The sequence below is a fragment of the Convolutriloba macropyga genome, chromosome 6 (genome assembly GCF_964194025.1).
Source record: "Convolutriloba macropyga chromosome 6, txConMacr16.3, whole genome shotgun sequence".
NCBI classification, from domain to species: domain Eukaryota; kingdom Metazoa; phylum Xenacoelomorpha; order Acoela; family Convolutidae; genus Convolutriloba; species Convolutriloba macropyga.
In genome coordinates, this window is record NC_134473.1 from 53,371,304 (window position 1) to 53,393,989 (window position 22,686).

At 33.5% G+C, this 22,686-nt stretch overlaps 1 protein-coding gene across 9 annotated transcripts in view; it reads right to left on the reverse strand.

The window, feature by feature from the left end:
• The window catches only part of LOC142341759 (uncharacterized), a 114,098-nt gene that overhangs the window by 19,802 nt on the left and 71,610 nt on the right, over positions 1 to 22,686 (reverse strand). For all 9 annotated transcript variants that reach the window (XM_075392956.1, XM_075392954.1, XM_075392960.1 and 6 more), the window contains exons 7-10: positions 7,283 to 7,389; positions 6,196 to 6,513; positions 4,638 to 4,716; positions 4,227 to 4,306 (exon numbers count right to left, since the gene is read on the reverse strand). In XM_075392956.1, coding sequence (XP_075249071.1) covers positions 4,227 to 4,306; positions 4,638 to 4,716; positions 6,196 to 6,513; positions 7,283 to 7,389 — 584 coding nt within the window. The remainder of the gene's footprint in view (positions 1 to 4,226; positions 4,307 to 4,637; positions 4,717 to 6,195; positions 6,514 to 7,282; positions 7,390 to 22,686) is intronic.

Here is a 22,686-nt window from a genome sequence, read left to right on the forward strand (position 1 = left end):
ACTTCGTGGGAATGAAAATGGTCCTTTCGTAAGTATGAACACAGTTTTCCGACCCGTCGCATCGCGTTTGTGAGATAGTGATGTTTACGCATAATTTATTCCCTAATTTGTTCGAAAAGGTTAGGAGAAAGTTCCGAAAAAAAAATGTTATAGTTATTGTTGACTGTGTTTTATGAGCTTATTTTGTTTTTTTTTCATTTAGACATTTTAAAATTTAAAACTATTAAGAGATGTATTAAGTTATCTTCAAAGCAAAACCAATTTGTCGAAAAAAATGAGAAAAAAAAATTAATATCACAATACGCCTGTTTTGTTTTGCCGATTTAACTAAAGAGGGAAACTTTTTCGTAAACAAATTAAATTATTTTTCTAAAAAACCTACATTTAGATCCCGTAATTAGATTTGCTGGTTATCAAAATTTGAGTGGGATTATAAACGGAAACGGACATGGAGGTTTTAAGAGACTACATGACTTGAAAAAAAACAGAATCCAGCAAAATGACAAAAGTATCAATCTTTAAAAAAAATTGTTTGGCAATAATTTTTGGAAAGTAACATAATCTAATTTTCTCTCTCTGAGAAAACTAACGGAAATTAAATTCAATTGTTTTACGAATCTATTAATTTTTGATTGTTGATTTTGAGGAAGAGCAGGAGGATAAGTAAATAACACAGACAATAATGCTAAAACTTGAGTTTGATCTTTACATAATCGAGATTCACCAACTCCGCCGTTTTATAAAAATGTGATGCTTGACTGAAAACTTTCTGCTTGATTGTGCTTTGAAGGGAGCTGTCGCAATCATGTCGAAAAATTGTTTAAATTTTTATACCCGAAAAGTAAAGCTAAACAGCAAAATCATACTTTAATTGCGTTGAATTTCTGCTGACTTAAAATTTCCGTTGACATCCGATTTCTGTTGATATTTTAGTAAAATTTGCACAGTCTAATCAAATCAAATTGGGAATAACTTTTGGATACTTACACCTTTCTTTCTGGTATCCAAAAATGTTTACTACGAAAATTCATTTAACATATAAATTGTTTGGCAATTGACAGAAACTATGCGAAAAATTTCATGAAAGAGGAGATAAATTGCTCCTGACATGCGGAAAAAGATTGTGACTACAGTATGGGAAAACTGAGTGACCACTACTCACTCAAACATTCCTATAGCAATGTTACCAAAAAAATTTTCAAACAATCAAAATTTTCAAATTTCAAAATGTTACTTAAGAGAATAAGAGCCGTTTTTTGTTTAAAAAAGAGGCGGGACAAAACTTTATAAAAGGTTTACAGCAAGTTTTAGGTTGATTTGAAGTTCTTCCTTTAAGAAGCTCCTAGACTTTTCCATAGTGTTTCCAAAAATTAGAAATTAATAATGCAAGAAAGCTAACATTAAGAATAAAGCCGACTCAAGATTTTGCAAAAAGTTTAATAGATGCAAATTCCTCGAGCAATTTGCGTTTTACTAGTTACCTCAGATCAATATGAGGCGTATTGGGCTCTTTGTTACTCAAAATCATTTGGTTCAGAAAAAAGGCAAATCGACGTTGACAAATTTTGTTGACAAATTTTCATTTGTCAACAAATCGAGCATGAGGTGCGGTCTAGATAGCTCAAAAACGTCTCCCAAAGTCAATGAGATATTCAAAACTGTTTATCTATTTTTAATTTATTTATACAAAAACAAAGACATCTCAAAGACGAAAAATTTGAGGACTTGAGAGATTGAAGCATTTGAGGCGAGAAAGCCTTAGGTTTTGTATGCTACTTCTCCTTTGCTCAACAAATTGAGAAGCGAATAAACGGGAACTTTCGTGATTCAGTTCATTTCTCCAGCGGGTCACAAAACAAAATCTACCTGTTTAAAAAATGAGCCAAGAGATCGAGAGTCTGATAACAGTATCGAAAAAATGGACACAAATGAGCCAAAAAAACTTTTCCTTATCTTTCTAAGAGAAGGTTTTTAAAAATTTTTACGGAATCAAACTTTATCCACGTAAAGATCCAAAATGATATTACAAATCGAATAAGATAAATTGTTTGAATAAAGAAAGATGGGATGACATTTAATTCGCACATCTGTAAATTAAAAACATACCCGGCAGATTGCCGGAAAATAGCCGCCGTTGATTCCAATAAGCATGATTGGGATTGAAAGAATAGAAGATATTCAAAAAAAAAAATTGTACAAAAACATTCTTAAGTCCGATTTATTTTGATGGCATTTCGTAGTTGAACATAACGTACTTCTGTTTCTTAGAGAGGGGCTACAGGGGCTACTATCAATACCAATAAGCATTAGAGATGGTAACTAAGACTTATAAGAACGACGTTCAAATAGCGGGCATCTAAAATTGGGCTTTATGGGTTTATCCCGTTTCTATTTCTGACTTCAATTTTTCATACTGACTCTGTTCGTTTTGAATTGCTTTGCTGAGCGACTGATATTCAAAATCACTTTTAGCAGAATGAGAGAAGAGAGAAACTAGCCTAGAGAAGTCAAAAAGATATCACGCAAAATGTTGAAAAAGCGGCAAAATGAGGTAAAGCGAAACATTTTTTTATTCGACGAAGTAAAAAACATTGCAGGACAAGTCCTGAAATACAATCCAAGCAATTGAATGAAAGACAGATCTAATGAACCTGACCAGCAGATCAATTGAACAATCCCAGCCAACAAGACAAAATCTCAAAAGTTGAGAAACTAAAAGAATCAAACAAACTAACCAAAAAATCGATCATTAACTCAAGCAAAAATCTTGAAAGAGATGAATCTGCCACTAAAAGTAGATAAACTGGACAAATATGACGAATGTATCAACAAACTGAGAAAAGAAAATTTAAAGAAAAATTCCAAAAATAGGGCTCTAAAAAAGTCAAAACATTTTTTCGACTCTGGAGTTTTGTTTTGTAAAACGTCTGCAACATATAAAAAGTTTTGTTGGCCAGTAAAGATAGTTGAACTCAGAGAATGACAAAAAAAATCAAAAATTTTGAAAACAATCAAAAATTTTAAATTGCAAGTTTTGTTTTAAAAATTCCCTACAATTGCAAAATTAAAAAATTGGAAACTATTTTATTGCCCCTAGAAACTAATTTATTTTAATTATTATATTATAATATTTACCTTTAATAATATTAACTTTATTTATAATATTAACCTTTAATTACGGCCTTCACAGTAGTCTCACCACTCTGAGTACTTGAGGGACTACTAAACGCGGGCCTCTAATGAAACTTGATGCCCGCTGAGCTTTACCTGTTTATCCCGCTTTGAAAGCTCAAAGTCATGAAAATAGGTGTGAAAACATCTTACAAAAATAAAAAAAGACAGAGCACCAATACAATCCAATTCTTGGATTGTAAAAAAAAATAGGAGCGCTATAATAGCCGGCTGAGAAGATGAGGGCGGCTATTAATAATAAACAACACTTCATGTCATCAGTTAGCAAAATTCTATTTGTATATCTAAGGAAAATGAAAACACTGGAACTGAGGGAATTAAGCATAATTGCTAGAGATGGATATCCAAAAATTTCAATTGAACGAAAATGATTTAAGAAAAGCTTCGGTCAAAGTTATTTCACTGTGACAACAATTTTCTACCTATTGCAACATGAACATTACCATATATTGATAAAAACCGACTAACGTCAGACGAATTGCTCTTGAACGACTGGCGAGGCAATCAATTTTGAAGGAGCACAGGACAAAAGAACGTATATAATAACTTCTGACTAGGGAGGGGTTCAAACCCCGCCCTCCAGGATAAGTGACTTCAACAGTACCGGGGCTATGAACGTTGATCTCTCAAAATCACCTTATTTTTACCAACGGACTTAGTTTCAGAAAGCTAGCAATTGAAATTAATCAGAGGAAATCAGCGAGTCAAGGGTGAAAAAATCCCTCGAGAAGTGAAATTGAAACAAAGTTCTAGAAGAAAACAGTCAAGCAAAAACTTTGCATTAAAAATGACACAAACGTTTATAATAATTATTTCAAATTTCGTTCGAGAGCAAATAAACATGAAAGGGCTCGTTTTAGGATGGTCATTTTCATTTGAAGCTCAAAAATAATGATAGGATATTGGCTAACTAATATAACAAAAAACTATTAAATTTGCGCCTATATTTTATCTCTATGCTTTATCCAAAAATCTCATCTGGGTTTTGACAGCCTTTTCATCTTTTGTTTAGCTGCGACCAATGTAGTACGAACCCGACTTTCGGAAGGTTTAGAATGTTGGTCTCGTTCGTCTGAATCAACTGATTTGTACTGCCTCTGTTTCAGCGTGGAATCTATAACAAAACAAAACGAAATTTAATTGACAAAAAGAATCAAAAGGTTCTTTTACAATTTATAAAAGCAAACTTTAGACTTCAATGTAGCTATTGGAAACCAAACATACAAGTTTTATTTCTTTTTATGCCGTGAAAAAATGTTGAGCATATTCAATCGATTGCATCTTAATATTGATGATATAACTAACGCTTAAGCTTAAGCGCTGTTTCACTTAGTATAAGCTACATTTACGTTTCGTTGTTATCGGCATCTTTTACCAGAAAAATTCCTGAAGCTCAAAGTGCCCGCGAAAGTGACGACTGTAAAACGAAGATGTGAAAAGCTTACTTGAGTGATGGATGAAATTTTCCCCAGATGTGTGTGCAGCAACCGGAAGACTGTCATTTGTTGGCACAGAGTTGAGCGTCTGAAACAATACTCAAGTTTATATCTACTGAGCTAAATGAGGAATCATCACGCTTCCCTAATTTGACAGCATCTAAATTACCCAAATAAAAAATAAAGGTTCTATGAACAGATCGCCTAGAAATAAATTTTCGAATGACCAAAAAAAGATTTAGAGTATTTTGTTTGGTTAACTATGCTGAAAGTTGAGATAACTGTGCTAAAATGACACATTCGATCTGCTGCATTTAAATTGAATTTAAGGAACAAAAAATTAACCAAAATAATTTGAGGAAAGCAACTTCAACTTTTGAAATTTTAGGTCAATAAAATTACGTTGCTAAAAGTACACTTTGTATTTCTGAACACTTTGTACACTTTGTCTTTCGGGCCTTTCACGGACAACAGCGACAATACTTGTCACATACTTTCCCATATTTTCAATCACGTCACTGTTCACGTCGCGTTGAACAAACCATTCGTTAATCCCGGATAACAGTGTAACAGTGGCAAAATAAGCATGAATGTCATCACTCGAGGGCGGGGATAACGTTACCATCAACCAAGATTTTGAGTATTTTTTTATTTACAAAATTGGTCTAAAAACTTTATTACTCGAATTTATTTAGTAATTACTTGAGACCCTCTTGTGGGCTATAATAGGGTAGTTGCAGTAGAACTGCTAATCGTCTTCTTAATCCACAATTAGTATTGCTAGGGACTTTCTTGGAGTTAATCATCAATTAGGTTTCCTTTTATTTCGATAAATTGCCACGTGGTCAACTATCGTGGAATAGACACCGTAACCAAGTACAGCAGTGATGGTGTGGAGAACAATGACGTTGGGTGAGGACAGCAGTGATGAGATTTTGTCACTGTTGAATGCACTTGCTCAAAAACAGGCATCGCGGACAAATATGACGGATATTTTCAATTTCGAAACAAATCTGAGCTTTAATTTGCTATCTGATACTGTTGTCGGTAACTGCTTACAACTCTTCTCTTCAAACTTGGCCCAGAAAAACAGTGACATTTTTATTTAGTGAATATATTTATTTAATGAAACGTAATGTTGGTAACGTAATGAAAGACCTTAAAAGTTGTTGCTGCAGTTTTAAAATTTAAGTGGTCAGATCTCGCTGATATAACCGAGTGACTAAGAATTATTTGAATTTAGTTGGAATCAGAAATATGGTTCTGTTCAAGTCTTTTCAAATTCGTTAAGTTGAGAAAATGCTTTTATGGAATCAAATAGAAGCTGTGTTTATATCCCGATGAAGAGACAAAAATGACTTACTTGTTCTCTTTATAGCGAATTTGGCTATGATGTATCACTTTATCGTCAATTGGAAAATCAAAACGAAGCGGATTTTTTGTGACAAATTTTAGTCCAGTCATTTTTATTTTCACAACGTCAGTTAAACTGATACCATTATGTTAAAATCCTAAGCAAAAAAAACATGTATAAAAACTTGTGGCTAAGTATAACAATTGTTCTAACCCTTTCCAAATCGGCAGCTGATTCATATGAATTGGATTTTGGAATGGGCGAGTCGGGTTCACCCTTTGACCTCATCTGATGACGGAAAGTAGCTGACCTCTGTCGTCTCAACTCACTCATTTGGGCAATCTGTTGCTCGTGTTCCGATTGGAGGACCAGTAGCATTGCATCTTGCTCTAGGTGACTCATTTCTAAGGTTCTGGAACCGGGATTGTTCAGATTGGATGCCGGGTTTGGTTTCGGAGAAGGACCACCGTGGAACATTGTCTGCAGCATTTCATTGTCTGCTGTCCACAGGTTTTGAAGAATTGTGGTAAGCTGCAAAATGAAGCATATATTCAACATTTGAACAAGAAAGCTTAATTCCGAGTGAATTCAAAGACCTCGTACAACTTGCGAAGACATATGGGCCTTGATTTTTTTGCAACGAATATTGACAAAATGCCAAGATCTTGATAGACATCCGCAGCGAAGACTAATTTCGTTTTCAGTACTGGCCAAGTCTAATTACAAGTCTCACAAGCCTGGCCAGTCTTGAACAAGACTTAGGCAATACTGGCAAAATGATTCTCATCTCAAAACCAAAATTTCAAAAAATTTTTGATCGAAATTATCAAAAAATTCTGTAACATGTGACTTTCCCGGGGTTGCTGAGACCTATTACCAACTATAACCAAACGCTAAAATAGGACCGAGAGGACAGATTGAGTGATTTTTAGGGATTTTCAGAGTTTCGCAGCAGTTTTCATCTAATTGCAGACCGAAAATAGCAAAAATCACAGAATTTCGTGAGTTTTTAGATATCCAAATCTCCAATACTGCTAACAGAGGGAAGATAGTGAAAAGGGTGCTGCAGTTTGGGTGTCCAAGCATTGTTTACTTATGTATCTGCTATCCCAACGTTTGTTGTGAACTATTAAACCTTGATAAAAAATCTTGCTTCTCAAAATCTTTTACAAGGGGTCTGAATCCCTATGATTGTACACTTCTCAGTGTTTTATCATATCAATACATTTTAAACTTCGTTTCAGCACGACTTGTCAGATAGTAGCAAATGTATCTGATAAGGTATCAATAGCAAGCTGACCTTCTGTATGAGTTTAGTGATCTGGCGCTGGGTCAGTTCAATCTCCTCCAAGTCCTGTTCAAACTTCTCCAGGGAGTCAGAACTGTCACACGTCGTGATCTCGTCCTCTGAAGTCAACACCACTCTCAGTTATCCAGATCATAACTTACTCTTCGTTTTTAAACGAACTAAATAAGGGCCAAAAATTTCGGTAGTATGGATGAGAAATTGAAACGTGGGTTTCACTTGACAATATGTGATGCTTCAGTTGCACCAAAAATTTTGTTGAGGAGTGTGTCCTATTTAATAATAATAATTATAAATTGTTCGTAGTGCCATTATCATAAAATAGTAGCAAAAATTAACATACATTGTACAAATACAATCTATTACAATTTGCGACACTTCAAGGTCGCCGTTGAACCTATTTGGTTTGTTTGCAGGCGCCTCACGGAAGAGTTGTGCAATTTTAGTTGAAATGTAACAGCAGTATATTTCGTAAAAACATTATATTTTCCAGTCAACTTCAACAGTTACGTATATTCAGCAAAATATTTTATTAAACGCCGAAAACAGGCATAAAATTCCTAAAACATCCTGAAGAAGTCCAAGAAAGAGCCCGCCGAAGAAAAAAGATGTATCTATGAGAACGTTCAAAAAGGTTTGGAGAAGTAGAGACTAGAAAGGTGTAAGGCTCTAAGAGAGCTGCTCAGCCAGTCCTGCTACTAGAGTTAGAATATACGAACAATTAAAAAGGACCCTTGAACCAATCTGGTATGAAAGGCCACAAACATCTTGTTGGCAGATTACGGAATTTTTTGGCATTTCGAAATTCTTAATAACATAGCCGGCAGATTGCCGGAATAGCTGCGAAAGAATAGACCTGCGTACCATATAATAGAGATAGAAACAGATACAGATCTAAATTGAAAAAAATCGCCGCCGCTCAAAAAACTTTGTACAAAACATTCAGCGATAAATTAATAAAGCTTGTTAAAATTCATTCCGCAGAAGCCTCTTATTAGGAACCTTTACTGCACATATGAGTTCATTTGACCTTAAACAAATTCAAACTAAGCTTAAGTTTTTAAATGTCATTTTATTGAGGGAGGTAAGTCACGTATAATCAAAATCTAATCACGCAAATAACCTAAAAATTTTTGCTGGAGCGAGTGAGAAAAGACGTCACATGCGCAAATGCCGTTAGTGAGAGGAAGAAGTCATTCAGAAACTTTGACTTTTTCAGCTTTTCTGTGTGAACAAATGTAAAACGAAAAAAGAACGTCAGGCGACGAAACAAAAAAACATAGCAGGACAAGTCCTGACGTACAATTCAAAGAATTTTCATTGGCTTAACAAACAACTAGACCTAGAACGGACAATGAGTGAATTGGGAAAACCACTTCTAAAAAAATCAGATGAAAAAAGAAACAAAAAAACAGAAAATCAATGACAAAATGCTGCTAGGGAGAACAAAAAAACCACTAGTGAGATATGTAATTTTGATTCGAACAAAAAAACTAGGTCAGGGATGAGCTGTGAATGGATTGGGAAAACTATTTAGAATAAAATCCGATCCAAAAAATCGAAAAAAAACAGTACAAATCAGAGTGAAATTGCCGCATGTGAACAAAAAACCACTACCGAGAAACCGAATTTTTGTTCAAACACTGTTTTCTCACTCTACTTTAAAATTAGAGCAAAAAATTTCACGCCACAAAACCACTCGCTTTTTCGCATTTGCTCCATTTCCTGTTTCGGCGTGACCAAAATCACTACTCCAATTTGACTTCAAAAATCATGAAAATGTGTGAACAGATATTAAAAAAAAAGACAGCGCCCCAATACAATTCAAATTCTTTGAATTGTAAAAAAAATCACTCCAATAAGAGCGAAAATGACGTCACGCACGCACTCTAATTGAAATTGCATGAACGAATGAACAAAAAGCAGATTTGAAGTGGTTGTGACGTCATAAGGTCGTTAAAAAGTAGCGACGACGAAAAATACATAGCAGAACAAGTCCTGACGTACAGTTCAAAGACTAGACCTAGAACGGACTATGAATGGATTGGGAAAACCAATCGAAAAAATAGTAAAAATCAAAGTGAAATTGCCGCATGTGAACAAAAAACCACTAGCGAGAAATCGAATTTTTGTTCAAACACCGTTTTCTCACTCTACTTTAAATTTAGAGCGAAAAAAATTCACGCCGCAAAACCACTCGCTTTTTCGCTCCACTTCTTGTTTCGGCTTGACCAAAATCATTACTCCAATTTGACTTCAAAAATCATGAAAATGTGTGAACAGATCTTAAAATAAACCGGAAGAATTCCGGAAACGACTCGAAGTGAAAATCCATTTAAACGCCATCCAACTACTCATCAAACAAAACGTGCCCTCGCTATATTATGATTATCTTGAAACAGTCTTGAAACAGAAAAGTAAAAACAATAAAATCAAATCTGTTAAAATATGATAAAAAAACTGATCAAATTTTGTTATAAATTGAGATCTCGAAAAAAACTGTCTCTGCCAAAACAGCTTCATCAAACCAACTAGTACTTATAAAACCACTTATATGAATTTTGAAAAAATACTTTAGGCAAGATTATGAAAAAAGCTCGTAAAAACAACTCTCACTGAAAAACTGGAAAAAGATACTAAATTTTTTAATATTTCAAAAACATAAAAATCCAAAGAAAAATTCCCTTCAGCCAATCGGGTATCCAGATGTTCGCAAAACAATAGGCAAGTCATAATAGGCAAAGAAACTTAGCTCAAAACAGAAAAAAACGAAAAACTGCAAAAAACTAAGAAGAATAGTTCCAATTTTCGCCAATTTTTTGTCATATTTCTCAACAAAAAAATGATTCTTACCCACAAAAAGGTAACCAATTGTTATCATAATATTGCTCAAGTAGAAGGGGTTTCTTCAATACCCATTTGAGCCAGTAAAAACAAAATAATTGTAAAAAAAACGCAAAAATTAGCCCGAAAATCAGCAAAATACATTAAAACCACCGAATTATCATAAAATTCATATGAATTGCCAGAAACCTTCAAACCACTACCGAAACCAGCCTAAAATAAAACGAAATCATAAACAAACCTCCTAACGAAAACAAATAAAAAACTGCTTGAAAATGCCGCACGTGAACAAAAAAATTTCGCTCGCTTAGAGAAAATTTTTTCACACATCAATTTCCCGCTCTCTCAAAAACAGCGGTATGAACAAAAACCGCTCTCTTTTCGCTCCGCTCTTCACTTTTGTTCAGCACCAAAATCACTCCAAATTTTTTCACGCGTTTCATTTCCCGCTTCAAAAATCACTCCAATAAAATTGATTTAAAAAAAGGACTTCTCCAATACTCCTCTTCGAGTCGCAAAAAAGACAGCGCCCCAATACAATTCAAATTCTTTGAATTGTAAAAATTCAAGAGCACCGCAATAAAGCTACGCTCAGCTTACAGCTTCGCAGCTGTAATAAATGATTATCACTTTTCATGTTCTGATTACAGCTCGCCGAGTGTTGTAAATTTCCATTAATTGACTTGATAAAATTAAACCCACTCGTGAGACCTATATCTAATATAAAATTACACTACTTTTACGGTAACTACTTTTTAAACTCAGTTAATTTTTCCACCCCCTTTTATTCCTTTTTTGATTCGTGCTCAAGCTCAACATGATGTTTTCGAATTTAATAATTCTCATTGGCTGCGAAACATGAGCTATTTCATTGATATGGAAATAATTGTTTCTGAAATTGAAGATCTTATTTTGATCCGTCTCCAAAAATTTTGTAACTGTCAGTTCAAAACTGCACTGTGGAAAATAAAAATGAAAAGTTTCTTAAACTTCACAAGCAACATCCTGCGATCTAAACTACTCATCAGCAAAACCAGTAAAAAAATGCGCAGGAAGATTTTATATATTACAAACCACATTTGCTTTCTTGCTACAGTTTGTTTATTTGTTTTTGCAGCAATGTGTGATATATCCGCGGTTTGTCCTAGCGGCCATTTTGAGGAACCAGCAGAAAAAAATGGGCTCCGTTCCCGGTTACATTGACAGCCTTGCAATGCGGTTAATTGAATGAAAAGAATTTATACACTCTCAGGGCATTTTGCCCCTGTTGCTTGTCATGACTGCAAACAAAAGGGTACCATTAGCAAATGTACCTCTCGCTCTCTGCAGACCTGTACCCCAAAAGACGCAGGATATCAGGGGAGTTAGAGAAAGATATGGTAATTTTTGCCACAGTTCTGTTATATCGGTAGCAGTGTACCATGCGTCAAATGCAATATATACCCTTGGTAAATTGGGCAAAAAGGGTAGCAGTTTCAAGGTGAAAAACAGCCTGCTGGTCCAAATTTATCTTTATGATAAATACCCATATCGATTGGTTAAGATTTTAAAAATAATACCAATCCCGGTTCATGCAGTTCGTTTTACTTAATTCTTTGAGTCAATCGCATTAGGATTTTCAGCTGCAAAATGAAACAATAAAAGATTAATTAATTTGAGCAATAAAATTTAGAACAACTTCTCTAATATCACTCAATAAATCAAACCTATGTTTAGCTGCGTTTAGATGCACAAACATGCAGAAGATCGAAACAAAACAAAGAGCAGCTATAACAAAAGAACAATTTTTCTCTTGATTTCAAATTAGTTTTTTGCGCTTTTCACCCAACACACTTCTTAATATGTTAAACAAAATAAAACAAGTAATTACTTTCTATCAGCTTTTTTTCATTGGAGATCGAATTTGAGAAAATGGCGATGTTTCGTGCCTAACTAAAATGTCTGGATACGCAAAACTTACTATTTTCTTGCAGATTATGTCAATCAACAAAATGTAAGATTATGTCAGATCATGTCAATCAACGAATCAATGGAATATTGGGACAAGCAAATATAAGAAAAATTAAATTGAGGCAAACCAAAAAAAATTATGCCAAAGTTAAGATAACCCAGTACAGACGGGGTTTTTATAATTTCCACTCAACAAAAACCAATAAGGGATTTTTCACCTGATCGTGTTTTGTTGCTCATTCTGCGCAACATATCTTTATTACTCTCTTATATAAATGATATCAATTCGTTCATAAGTGAAAATTTCAAGGCCATGAATAATTCTTATTTCTCTCAAACACCGTATCTCTTAAACTGTTTTTGTTTTTTAAACCAGCCTGATGAGATAATTGTTATACGCGTTTCCTATACCTAAAGTCTGGAAGAATTATCTATGTCAGTTTTTTATGACAATTGACAAATAGCAAATGCTATATTTATAATTGGCAGATGTTGAAGTACTCGATGAAGTAATTTGTACATACAGTCAATTTCATAAGCCCTCAGAAACGTGTAAGGCGGATACAGGCTTACATCAGTTATCAGTAAAACTTTTACAATAAAATGAGAGCAGCCAAGGTACGAAGCTGCAGAAAAAAAACGGATATTTTCTGTTCCTGACCACAAGTCCTATATAACCAGTCTATTTGCACCCCAAAATATGTACTTTTTCTTCCTTAATTTAGTTGTAATTGTACTTTGGTTTTAGTTCCTTCAGTTTAGTTACATTAAATTGCCGGTAATGTTAGACGATTCTATGGATTGTAGTCTCCGGTTGTCAAAAAAATTAGTGCCATAAAGCCAATCCTATGAAAGATAATCGCAAAATTAGTTAAAAAATACACATTATTCTTTGTTTCCTTACATTATAAGCAAGTTTAAACTAATGCAAATGTTTTTATTTCAAAATATCGCTGCATCAATGAAATGTAAATGCTTCATTTCATCAGCGCTTTCAAATGAGTCAAAGCAAACCCTCAAGGACTCCCGCTGATTTGAGCATGACAATTTCAGACACCATGAAACGGAGACGAAGCAGTGGATCAAAAGATTTACAGAAGCTTGGTTGCATCACATCTTTATCTGGCGAAACAGACAAAACCAGACATCATTTTCACAATCAAAATACTGTCTAGACAATTGAATTCACCTACCAATCAACACTGGATATGCCGAAAACGACTTGTCATATGTTCAAGGCTCAAATGGTTTAAAACTTTCCCACACAAAAGAGGCTAGTTCTGATTTATTTGTGATGAAGAAGTGATGAAGACTTGTCTACTGATATGAAACACAGAAAATCAACGACCGGCTACTCCAAGCTCAACGGTTGTGGTGCAGCACCCAGCTGCGCCACAGTTGCCCTTTCTTCCTCAGAAGCAGAATACGAGGAGATGAGAGCAGCACTTCAAAAAGCACTGTACTTGAAGCATCTGCCAGAGGAATTTGGCATCCAACAGAAACATCCAATAGAAATTGGAAAAGACAACCAGAGTTGTATCAGACTTTGCCATTTCAGTCATGTACAAGAGGAGAAAGCAGATTGAGACATAATTTTATTTCATCCGGGAAATTTGCAGCGGATATCTTCACGGAATCCTTACTCGTATCAAAGGTGGAACATACAAACCAGTTTTGACGAGAGGAGACCCTACGTAATCAGCTCAAGTGAGTGGGGGTGCCAGAATTTTGATCCAAAGTACAGACTTGAACTTAGTTAGAAATAGTAGAAAATTTAACTTACCAGCTGATCAAACAAGATCAACTTGATTCAAGTCACTAAATTGATAGAAACGAATCCTCAAGAAATGGTGCTGCAAATCAATAGTCAGTTCAAACTAGTGCTTCTAGATAGTTATTATTAGAGTAGGACTGTTTGATATAAATTTCCACGGCATTTATTGGAAGATTATGAAACAAGGGGAGGTGTGAATGAATTCTTAAAAAAGTGCAAATGAATTCTTTATATTGTATCCTTTGCGTTTGATTTCAAGGAATTTTGCAGGAACAAAACTTATTGGGCAACCCTTTTGACCCCCATAAATATTGCTGCTAAAATTTGTTTTCCATCTGAACCTCATCGCTGATAATGGGTACAGGTGATATTTGAGTCCTTTTCACCCCGAAAATCAAATTACCATCTTGAGCTACCGATGAGATCTCTCCACTGAGTCTCTTAATGATAATGTAAAATCTCATTTTGTTATTCTCTGTATCTGTTCCGAGGAATTAATCTTTTTATTTAGTTAATAATGACTTTATTACGCTTGCGAAAGTACATAACCCAACATAAATTCAGACTGGATATAAAATCCATTGCATTAAATATGTTTGTCTGGTTTCTATTCATAAATTGTTCATTTTTCATGTTCCACTTTCATTTTTCAGTTCAAAACTGAACAAAGAGGCTCAGTAATGTACTTTTGGCACATAATTTTCGACCAGTAATCAACATTTTCGGCTTAATTGTCTATCAAATGAGGAAGGGATAGAAATGATTAAAAAATTCAGGTACTTTTCGAAACTAACTGGTGTATGAAAAAAATTGCTTCCGATTCAAAAAACTCAGTGCAATTATAGAATACTGCCGCTTTGGTTTCGTGGACCTTTGCCATCATTAACAATTCGATACAAGACAGACAACAAAATCGATTAACAACAACGAACATTATTAACATCCAAAATTTGATTTCTATTTGTAGTAAAACTTGAAAACAAAGACTAAATAGCGTCAGATAAAACTAAACTAAAATATAATTAGTTAATTGTTCATCGCTAGGAAAAATATAGAACGAGTCCTTAATTGGACTCGGCACCAAAAAGACAAAAAATAACAAAAGTGGCTTAAAAGCGGCTTAAAAAACTTAAAAATTACGCTCTTAATTTTTGAAAACAGTTGGTTGCAATGCGATCCTTAATAATTGGAAATCTCATTGGGAGTTGTGGAACCTCATTTGGGACCTGTAATTATTAGGAATTTTTTCATAAGACTACAAAAAACAAATACAGAAAAAAGCTCAAAAAAATTTTGCGAGAAAACGGTTTCAAGCGGTTATGACCATAACTATTGAGAATAGAGATCAACAGAGAATAAATAACAATGAATGATTGTTTGCACGTGTTTTGAAAACCTTTGAAAATAATGGTGACCATTCAATAATGAGACTAACAAGCAGACAATAAAAGAGCAAAATTAAAAATATCACTTGTATTTTTTGAAGACAATTAATTTAAAGGTCAAAAATCACAAACTATGAATTTATATCAAAAACCAGGTTTGTTCATCCTCCTTAGTGAGGCTAATCAGATTTTTTTTATCAGAATATGTTCTATATATACAAAAAGAACGTCCAATACAAAAAAAGATAAAAAGTTTCAAAAAAATTAGAGTCGAAGCCGTTAAAACCATAACGAATTCACCTAAAACATTGAATATGTTGAACTTGGTTTTTTCTATACCACCAACGTGAGATATGACCTGTATTTGATGAGATTAGTTAACAAATAGAGAAAAAATACAGAAGATGCAAAATTGAGAGAACTTTTTGCAGAAGCAAACCATTTGGACAACCATTGCAACTCCAACCATAAACGTTGCTGTTAAGATCACTTTTTCATGCTGACTTCATCGTTGATGACGGGTGCAGCTAACTTTTGAGTCCGTTTCATTCCCAAAATCAAATCTTCTTTTTGAGCTATTAATCAGATCTCTACTGTAAGTATCTAAATTATACTTTAAAATTTAATTTTGTTATTCTCTCATGTTTAAGAAATTAATCTTTTAACTTAGTTAATAACGCTTCTTTTCCGCTTGCGATAGTCCATAATTAAACATAATTGAAGACTAGAGTTAATAACCATTGCATTAAACTTATTTGTTCTGTTTTCATGAAAAAATTGTTCATTTTTCATAAATAATTTCTATTTTACAGTTCATAATTTGGGTTTGTTCCTTCCCCTAATGAGGCTATTCAGACTCTTTTGATCAAAATATGTTCTACGTTTACAAAAAGATAGTCAACGACAAAAAATTAAACTGATTTTGTTCTGAAAAAATTATTGTCGAAGCCGTTAAAACCATAATGAGATACCTTAAAACAGTTGATATGTTAAAAATTGCTTTCCAGTAAAACTTGACACATGACCTGCCACTAAAACAATCAGCATTACAAAAAATAAACATGGTTGATTTTAATGCCCAAAAGAAGCGCTTCAGACCTGTCATTAAAAAATGTCACACGCTGACAAATATAACGTCAAATATAGACAAAAGTAAAAAGAAATTTCGAAAACACGGTGTCGTACCGGTTTTAACCTTAATCGATTCGCTGAAAACTTTAGATATGTTCAACTGCGGCTTCTATCGACGCCCATAGTGTAATATGTGACCTGTAATTAACAAGAATAAGTAATTAATGAAAAGAGACAAAACAAACAGAAGATGCAAAACGAAGAAATACTTCAATTTTTTGAAAATTGTTTTTTTCCAAAGTCATAAAAACCATCAGCTATTAAATTAACTCATTAAATCGGATCAAATCATTCCGCTAACGGACGCTGATGAGACCTCTCGTTGATCAAAATACGTCAAACAGTTACAAAAAGAACCTCAAAAACAGACAAGTGTCGAAAAAAAAACTATTTTTTGTCAAAGAACCGGCGTTGAAGCCGATAAAGCCTTAAATTCACTACGAAACAACTTTGTTCAATTGCACCTTCCTTTGATACCAAAAATATGATATCGGACTGGTAATTAAATAGACTGGGTAAAAAAGACAAATATAAAACCAAAGATGCAAAGCAAAAAACTTTTTTGAAAACAACTTATTTTCAAACTCATCAAAAATTATCAACCGTAATTTGAAATAATTAAAAATGTTTTTTATTGTACGGAGTATTTTTTATTGTACGGAGTAAACAGAGTTTGTGATACATTTAACGAAAAAAATTTAAAAACGGACAATTTTCAAAAAACAATTTAATTTTTTGCGAAAAACTGTTGTCGAAGCAATTGAAACCATTATAAGTTCACTAAAAAACAGATATCTCCAAATGCGCTTCCTTCTGACATTAAAAATGATATTAGACTTGTGATTATTGAGACCAGGTAACAGAGAGGCAAAACAAAAAGAAGGCCAAAAATCTAAAAATTTTTTCTTTACATTTTTTAAAAATATCTTTAAAGACTTAAAAACCATCAGCTAACAACTAAAATCTGTAAATAGGCTCATCTGTTCCCCAAAAATAAACCATTGAGACTTCTTACTCTTCAGAAGTTTTCGTACGACTAAAAGAAAAGGGTAATTAAAGACAATATGAAAAAAAAATCCATTTAGTACTTATAGTAAACGGTGTCGAAGCCGTTAAAACTATAATCCATTCCTTAAAGAAAATAGATTCAACTATTTTCGATTTTTGAACGCCAATAAATTGATAGGTGAGTTGTCAAAAGTTTGAAACTATTGACGAGACTATTAGTGTCGAAGCTAGAAGTGTCGAAGCCAGAAAACAATAAAGCGGTGAAGTAAATAACCCCTCTTGAGGGAGTTGAAGCCAATAGTTTAAGCAATTTTAGGTGCTCACTTCCGGCAAATTTAAGCAAAGCTGACTAAAGAAGCATATTTCTCGCAATTTTCGATGGAAAAAGGTTTATTTTTTGAAAAGTGTAGCAAATATTTTGAGCCAAAAAATTAGATGAAAATTTTCATCAACACTATTCTATCTTTAGAAAACAAATTAAGAACACTGTTTTTAAACAATTTTAGCATACTTTAGCAAAACTAACAAAAATAAAGGCAACAATTCCGAATGATTATAAACAATTGAAATCCGTCTATTGATCACAAAACTTTAAACCTTGTTAACTCACTGAAAAAAGCAAATAAGAAAATTCTTTTAACTTCCATTTTTTACGCTGGACGGGCATTCTAATGATACCACTCAAAGCTCTCTACGGTGAATATATCGATAGGCCATTTGAGTATTTAGGTCATCCCCCACTAAAGTGGGTTGGAACAATAGAAACCCGGCAATTGAAGAAAAAATGGTGTTAACGTTTTTGAACAGTCACTTTGTGTAGGATTCCGCGAAATGCCGATTTATCATTTATGCAGCAATTTTACATCAAACGATTCGCCTTTAAAATACATTTCTTCTGCTGCACGAGGTCTTAGTTTCAAGAATTTTACGCCAGCAAAGTCTCCCATTGAAAAGAATATCGAGCATTTTTTTCTACAAACAGGACAGCTTTAAATCAAAATATCATTAAGATTCCGAACGAAATGACGTCTTGTTTCTTACTCCTCAAACTCTACTGTTAAAGCGCTCATTAATTCAAAACCTTACCATACAAAATTGAATGTCATTGACACAAATATTCAGATTTCAACAACCTTTTCAGATTTAGCGAAGAAAACAAGTTAAAATCTGTCAAATCTCTCCTAAGTGGCAAGATCAAAATAAGAATAGCCATCACGGTCTAAATTAAGCAACATGCATTAATTTCGAGAATAAAGTATAGGACGCATTTCTCAAAACAATGACAATTTTCAAATATGCTCATCCTTAGGAGGTCAGTGACCTTCAAACCTAACTCCAATTACTACGAGACCCTTTGAAATAAAGAATTCAATAGCCAAAGATATCACCGTTTATTATCTTATATCCAATGAAAAAGTTTAAGCAATGAAGGCCTTTTCGGCACGGTTCTCAATTTCTTAAAAATAAGTGCTGTAATTAGCACGCGCCGCTATTCTTAGTTCGGTACAATTTTGAATGAGTGTGACTTAGGTCAAACCCAAATCAAACATATCTGCATATATTCAGAGTCGTCCACTGCAATTCCTGGCAGCGGTTAGAATTTTGGATACAGTATATGTATCCCTTACAAAAAAAAAACGTTTTCCATCAAAAGTTTCTAAAATTTGCTATTTTTGCTCCGACCCACTTTAGTGGGGGGGGGGGGGGGGGGAGGAACTATATACTCAAATGGTTTTTTTGTTCAGTCAATTTTGGCCGATCGATTTAATCATCGTAGAGAGTTGTGAGTGGTATCATTAGAAAGCCCGTCAAGTGTAGAATATGGAATTCAAAAGACTTTTTTGGTTTTACCTTTTTACAGGGAGTTATTGAGGTTTAAATATTTGTGAATAAGAGACGATATTCTGCCGTATTCATTCACAATTTCTTTATTTTTGACCAAATTCTCGTGTATTTTGCTAAAATATGTTAATATTGTTAACGCTAGTGGGAATGATTTTATCTTTAAAGATAGAGGAGGGTTGCTGAATTGTTCAGTCCGAGCTTTTAGGCTAGAGTTTACGCTAAAATTCTCAAAATTCAGACTTTTTTCGCCAAAATATGTTTTTTAGCCCACTTTCTTTAAATTTTCCGGAAAAGACTTTAAATAAGTGCCGTCATACTCTTCGTTAGCTCAAAAAGAGAGCTAGTTGTAATACCACTGGCTCTAAAAACCTAATGAGCTCATAAATTGGCCAGTTTCTTGCAAAGTTTAACTTGATAATTATACAAAATGCATTATTTTTGATATTCTAAAAAGTCTTTTATAAAAATTGGTCAATTCCGCAACCATTTAAATAATTGTGTTTTCTTAGACGAAAAAAATATCAGGGCTGAACTTGATCTCACCATGGATCCTTACGGTATAAAAATTACATTTTTATGGGACATGTCTTTTTATGTTTTCACAGACAAGCTCATGGTTTTTATGGCTCTGACTAACTGTTTTCCTAAAATTTTATGGACGTCTTATGAATTACTTTCATTGGTAATAATTATTGAAACCAAACAGTTAGTCTACTCAATCAAAGATTTAATTGGCTCTTTTATGAGGTATAATTGAACCTAGACAATGCTTCCAGTTGTTATTTAATGTCTCATGTGACTTGAATATAATTGATTGACATGAATAAAATTGTTTCGAAAAAATGTCGGTGAACATTTGAGATTTGCTATTTTCTTTTGTTTCTATCAATTTTTAGCTTAGTCTCGGTGAAAACAGGCGGAAGCTTTTTCTTGTGGATTATAATTTACTGTGTGTAACGGCTTTATGTTTAACTAATGGCTTCTTGGTTTTGATACTACAAGTTTTCATTTTCCAATTTTCAGCATAATTGCAGATTTTATAGGTCCACTTTGCTTTATTGTCGATTTAGGACCTCATTGACATGCCAAACTGACGGAAGGCATAGTCGAAAAAAGCACATGGTTGAAAAGAGCGTATCTGAATACGTTAACTGTTTTTGTTGAATAGCTAATGCTTTGGGCTGAGTCACAGTCCTCTAGCAAATTTAAGTGGATTTTTTTTACTATGTTTGTCTGTCTTTTCTTTGTTTGGAGACATATACAGGATAATGACACGTCTCATATGCTTCTCAGGGACAATTTACTGAACCAATTTAAAGAATTCATTTTAAAACTATTTGTTTTAATGTTTTCCAAATTTACTTTTTTAAAAATGATTTTAACTGCCTCCTTTTGCTCTCATTTTCGTTATCAGGTAACTCAAGCTCACTATTAAGAAGTCTCAGTTACTCTTGTTGATTTAAACAACAAAGTATGTTAAATACAACTTAGTTAATTTTTTCTTTGTTATTCATGTTTTGACAGATGGATTTGACCATATAATTTCATAAAAAATTTTTGAAAAGTTTTTTACTTTTTGCTTTTGAGTTTCTTGCCATTTCTCCGTAGTTCTTTTATAAGTGCGACCCGTTGATGTTCAGTTGAGATGTAGGTGATTATTTACCGTTCTTGTAGATAACATCTTACAAATAGAGTGCCTCGAACATTGGTGTCGTATAATTTTTCAGTCAAATTAGTCAATGTCTTAGTGAAATTAATAACAGCCATAACTGGCTTCATGAGACTCCGCCACCTAATCCATCTCTTTTTACTGAACTTTTTTGTCTGTTATGACTTTTGAAAACTTTTATTTTCATAACTTGGTGTGGAATTTTCAGCTTCAATTTTCATTTTCTTATTTGTTTCTTTTTATTTATTTCTCAGTCGATTTTGCTTATTATCTGTAAACACAGGTCAGAATCCGTTTCCAATGAGCTACAATTTATTCTTTATACTGGTTTTAGATTCAACAATTTCGGTTTTAGTTTCTCGCCTTTGTCAATTTTGTTTTTACGAGATTTCATAAAATCTTTGAGACTTTAAAATACTGTTACATTTTAAAGATTTTTGCTATCTTTTTAAATTATAGCATTAATGGCAGGTTCCAATGGCTTTGAAATATTGCGCAATTGGACATATGTGAGACTCATAAGTACGGATTTATGTTTTTTTGGCTTCACTGCCATTTCCACTCAAAGTTTAATTAACCTGTTAAATTTTGCCGGTATTTGTCCTTGGTTTTTGTAGTTGGTGACGTACACTGGATAATGACAGGCTGCAACTGCTTCCTATGGAGATTTAAATGAAGATCTTGGTGATTTCAGTTAATAGCTAAGGACAAAAATCAATTTGAAATTAATTTTTTTTTCAAAAACAGAAACGTTTTTTAAAAACTCTGCGCCTATTTGTGTTCTTTCGACCTTTTACTCAGTCGCTTGAGGACACTTTAGGACACGCTTGAGGACACTTTAAAAGAGTCGCTTTCCATTTCTTTTATAATGAAATATAGGTCGATTTGTTCTGTTTAAGTTTTATCTGATGCCACTTTGATTTTGTTATCATTTTTTCAATATAGACATCAAATTTTGCTCGTAATTAACTTGTTGTTTGGTTTTTACTATTGTTATTTCTGGTGGTCCTATTAAAAACAAATCTCATCGGTGGCATTATACGGTGACATTATTTTATTCTATTAGGGGTTTACTGAACTATTTGTAAATTTTGTAAGTTTTCTATCTCTTCATCATTTGGTGGTCAAGAATATGGGTGACCGGGGTCGGAACATTATGAGCGTACGCACAATACCGAGCCTCCTTGTTGTTTCTACCCCACATGTGGTGGGAGGAACTCTATACTCAAAAGGTTTTTTTTGTTCAGACAATTTTGGTCGGTCGATTTAATCATCGTAGAGAAATGTGAGTGGTATCTTTAAAAAGCTCCTCCAGCTAAGAATTCAAAATTGAAAAGATTTCGTTGATATTCGTTTTCTTCGAGGAGTTATCGAGGAGAGCTCTGCGTCAACACGGGATATTTGTCATGATTTTGTTCGCTTGTGTAATTTTTCTTTAAAATAGGATATTTTCTAATAAAATAGTACTTCAAAATTACATTTCAGGTCACAAAATGAATCAATTTTTTCTTCCTAATAGACTAGAGACAATAAAAAGACCAGTTCTGGTCTCATAGGGAAGTTAACTATCAAAAAAGATCGAATTCTATTTGGAACCACTTTTTTCCAAAACATTTTAGTTTTTTTGTTTGTTTAAGTAAAAGAGAGACTAGTCAAATTTCATATCGAGTTTCTGATAAAGACAAACCTCATTTATAGTCAAATGAAGCCCCATGAGCAAAAAATTCGTTTTCAAGGAATTGCTCATGCTTTTTGGCTTCGACTCTTTAGTTTTCTGAATTTTACATGAAAA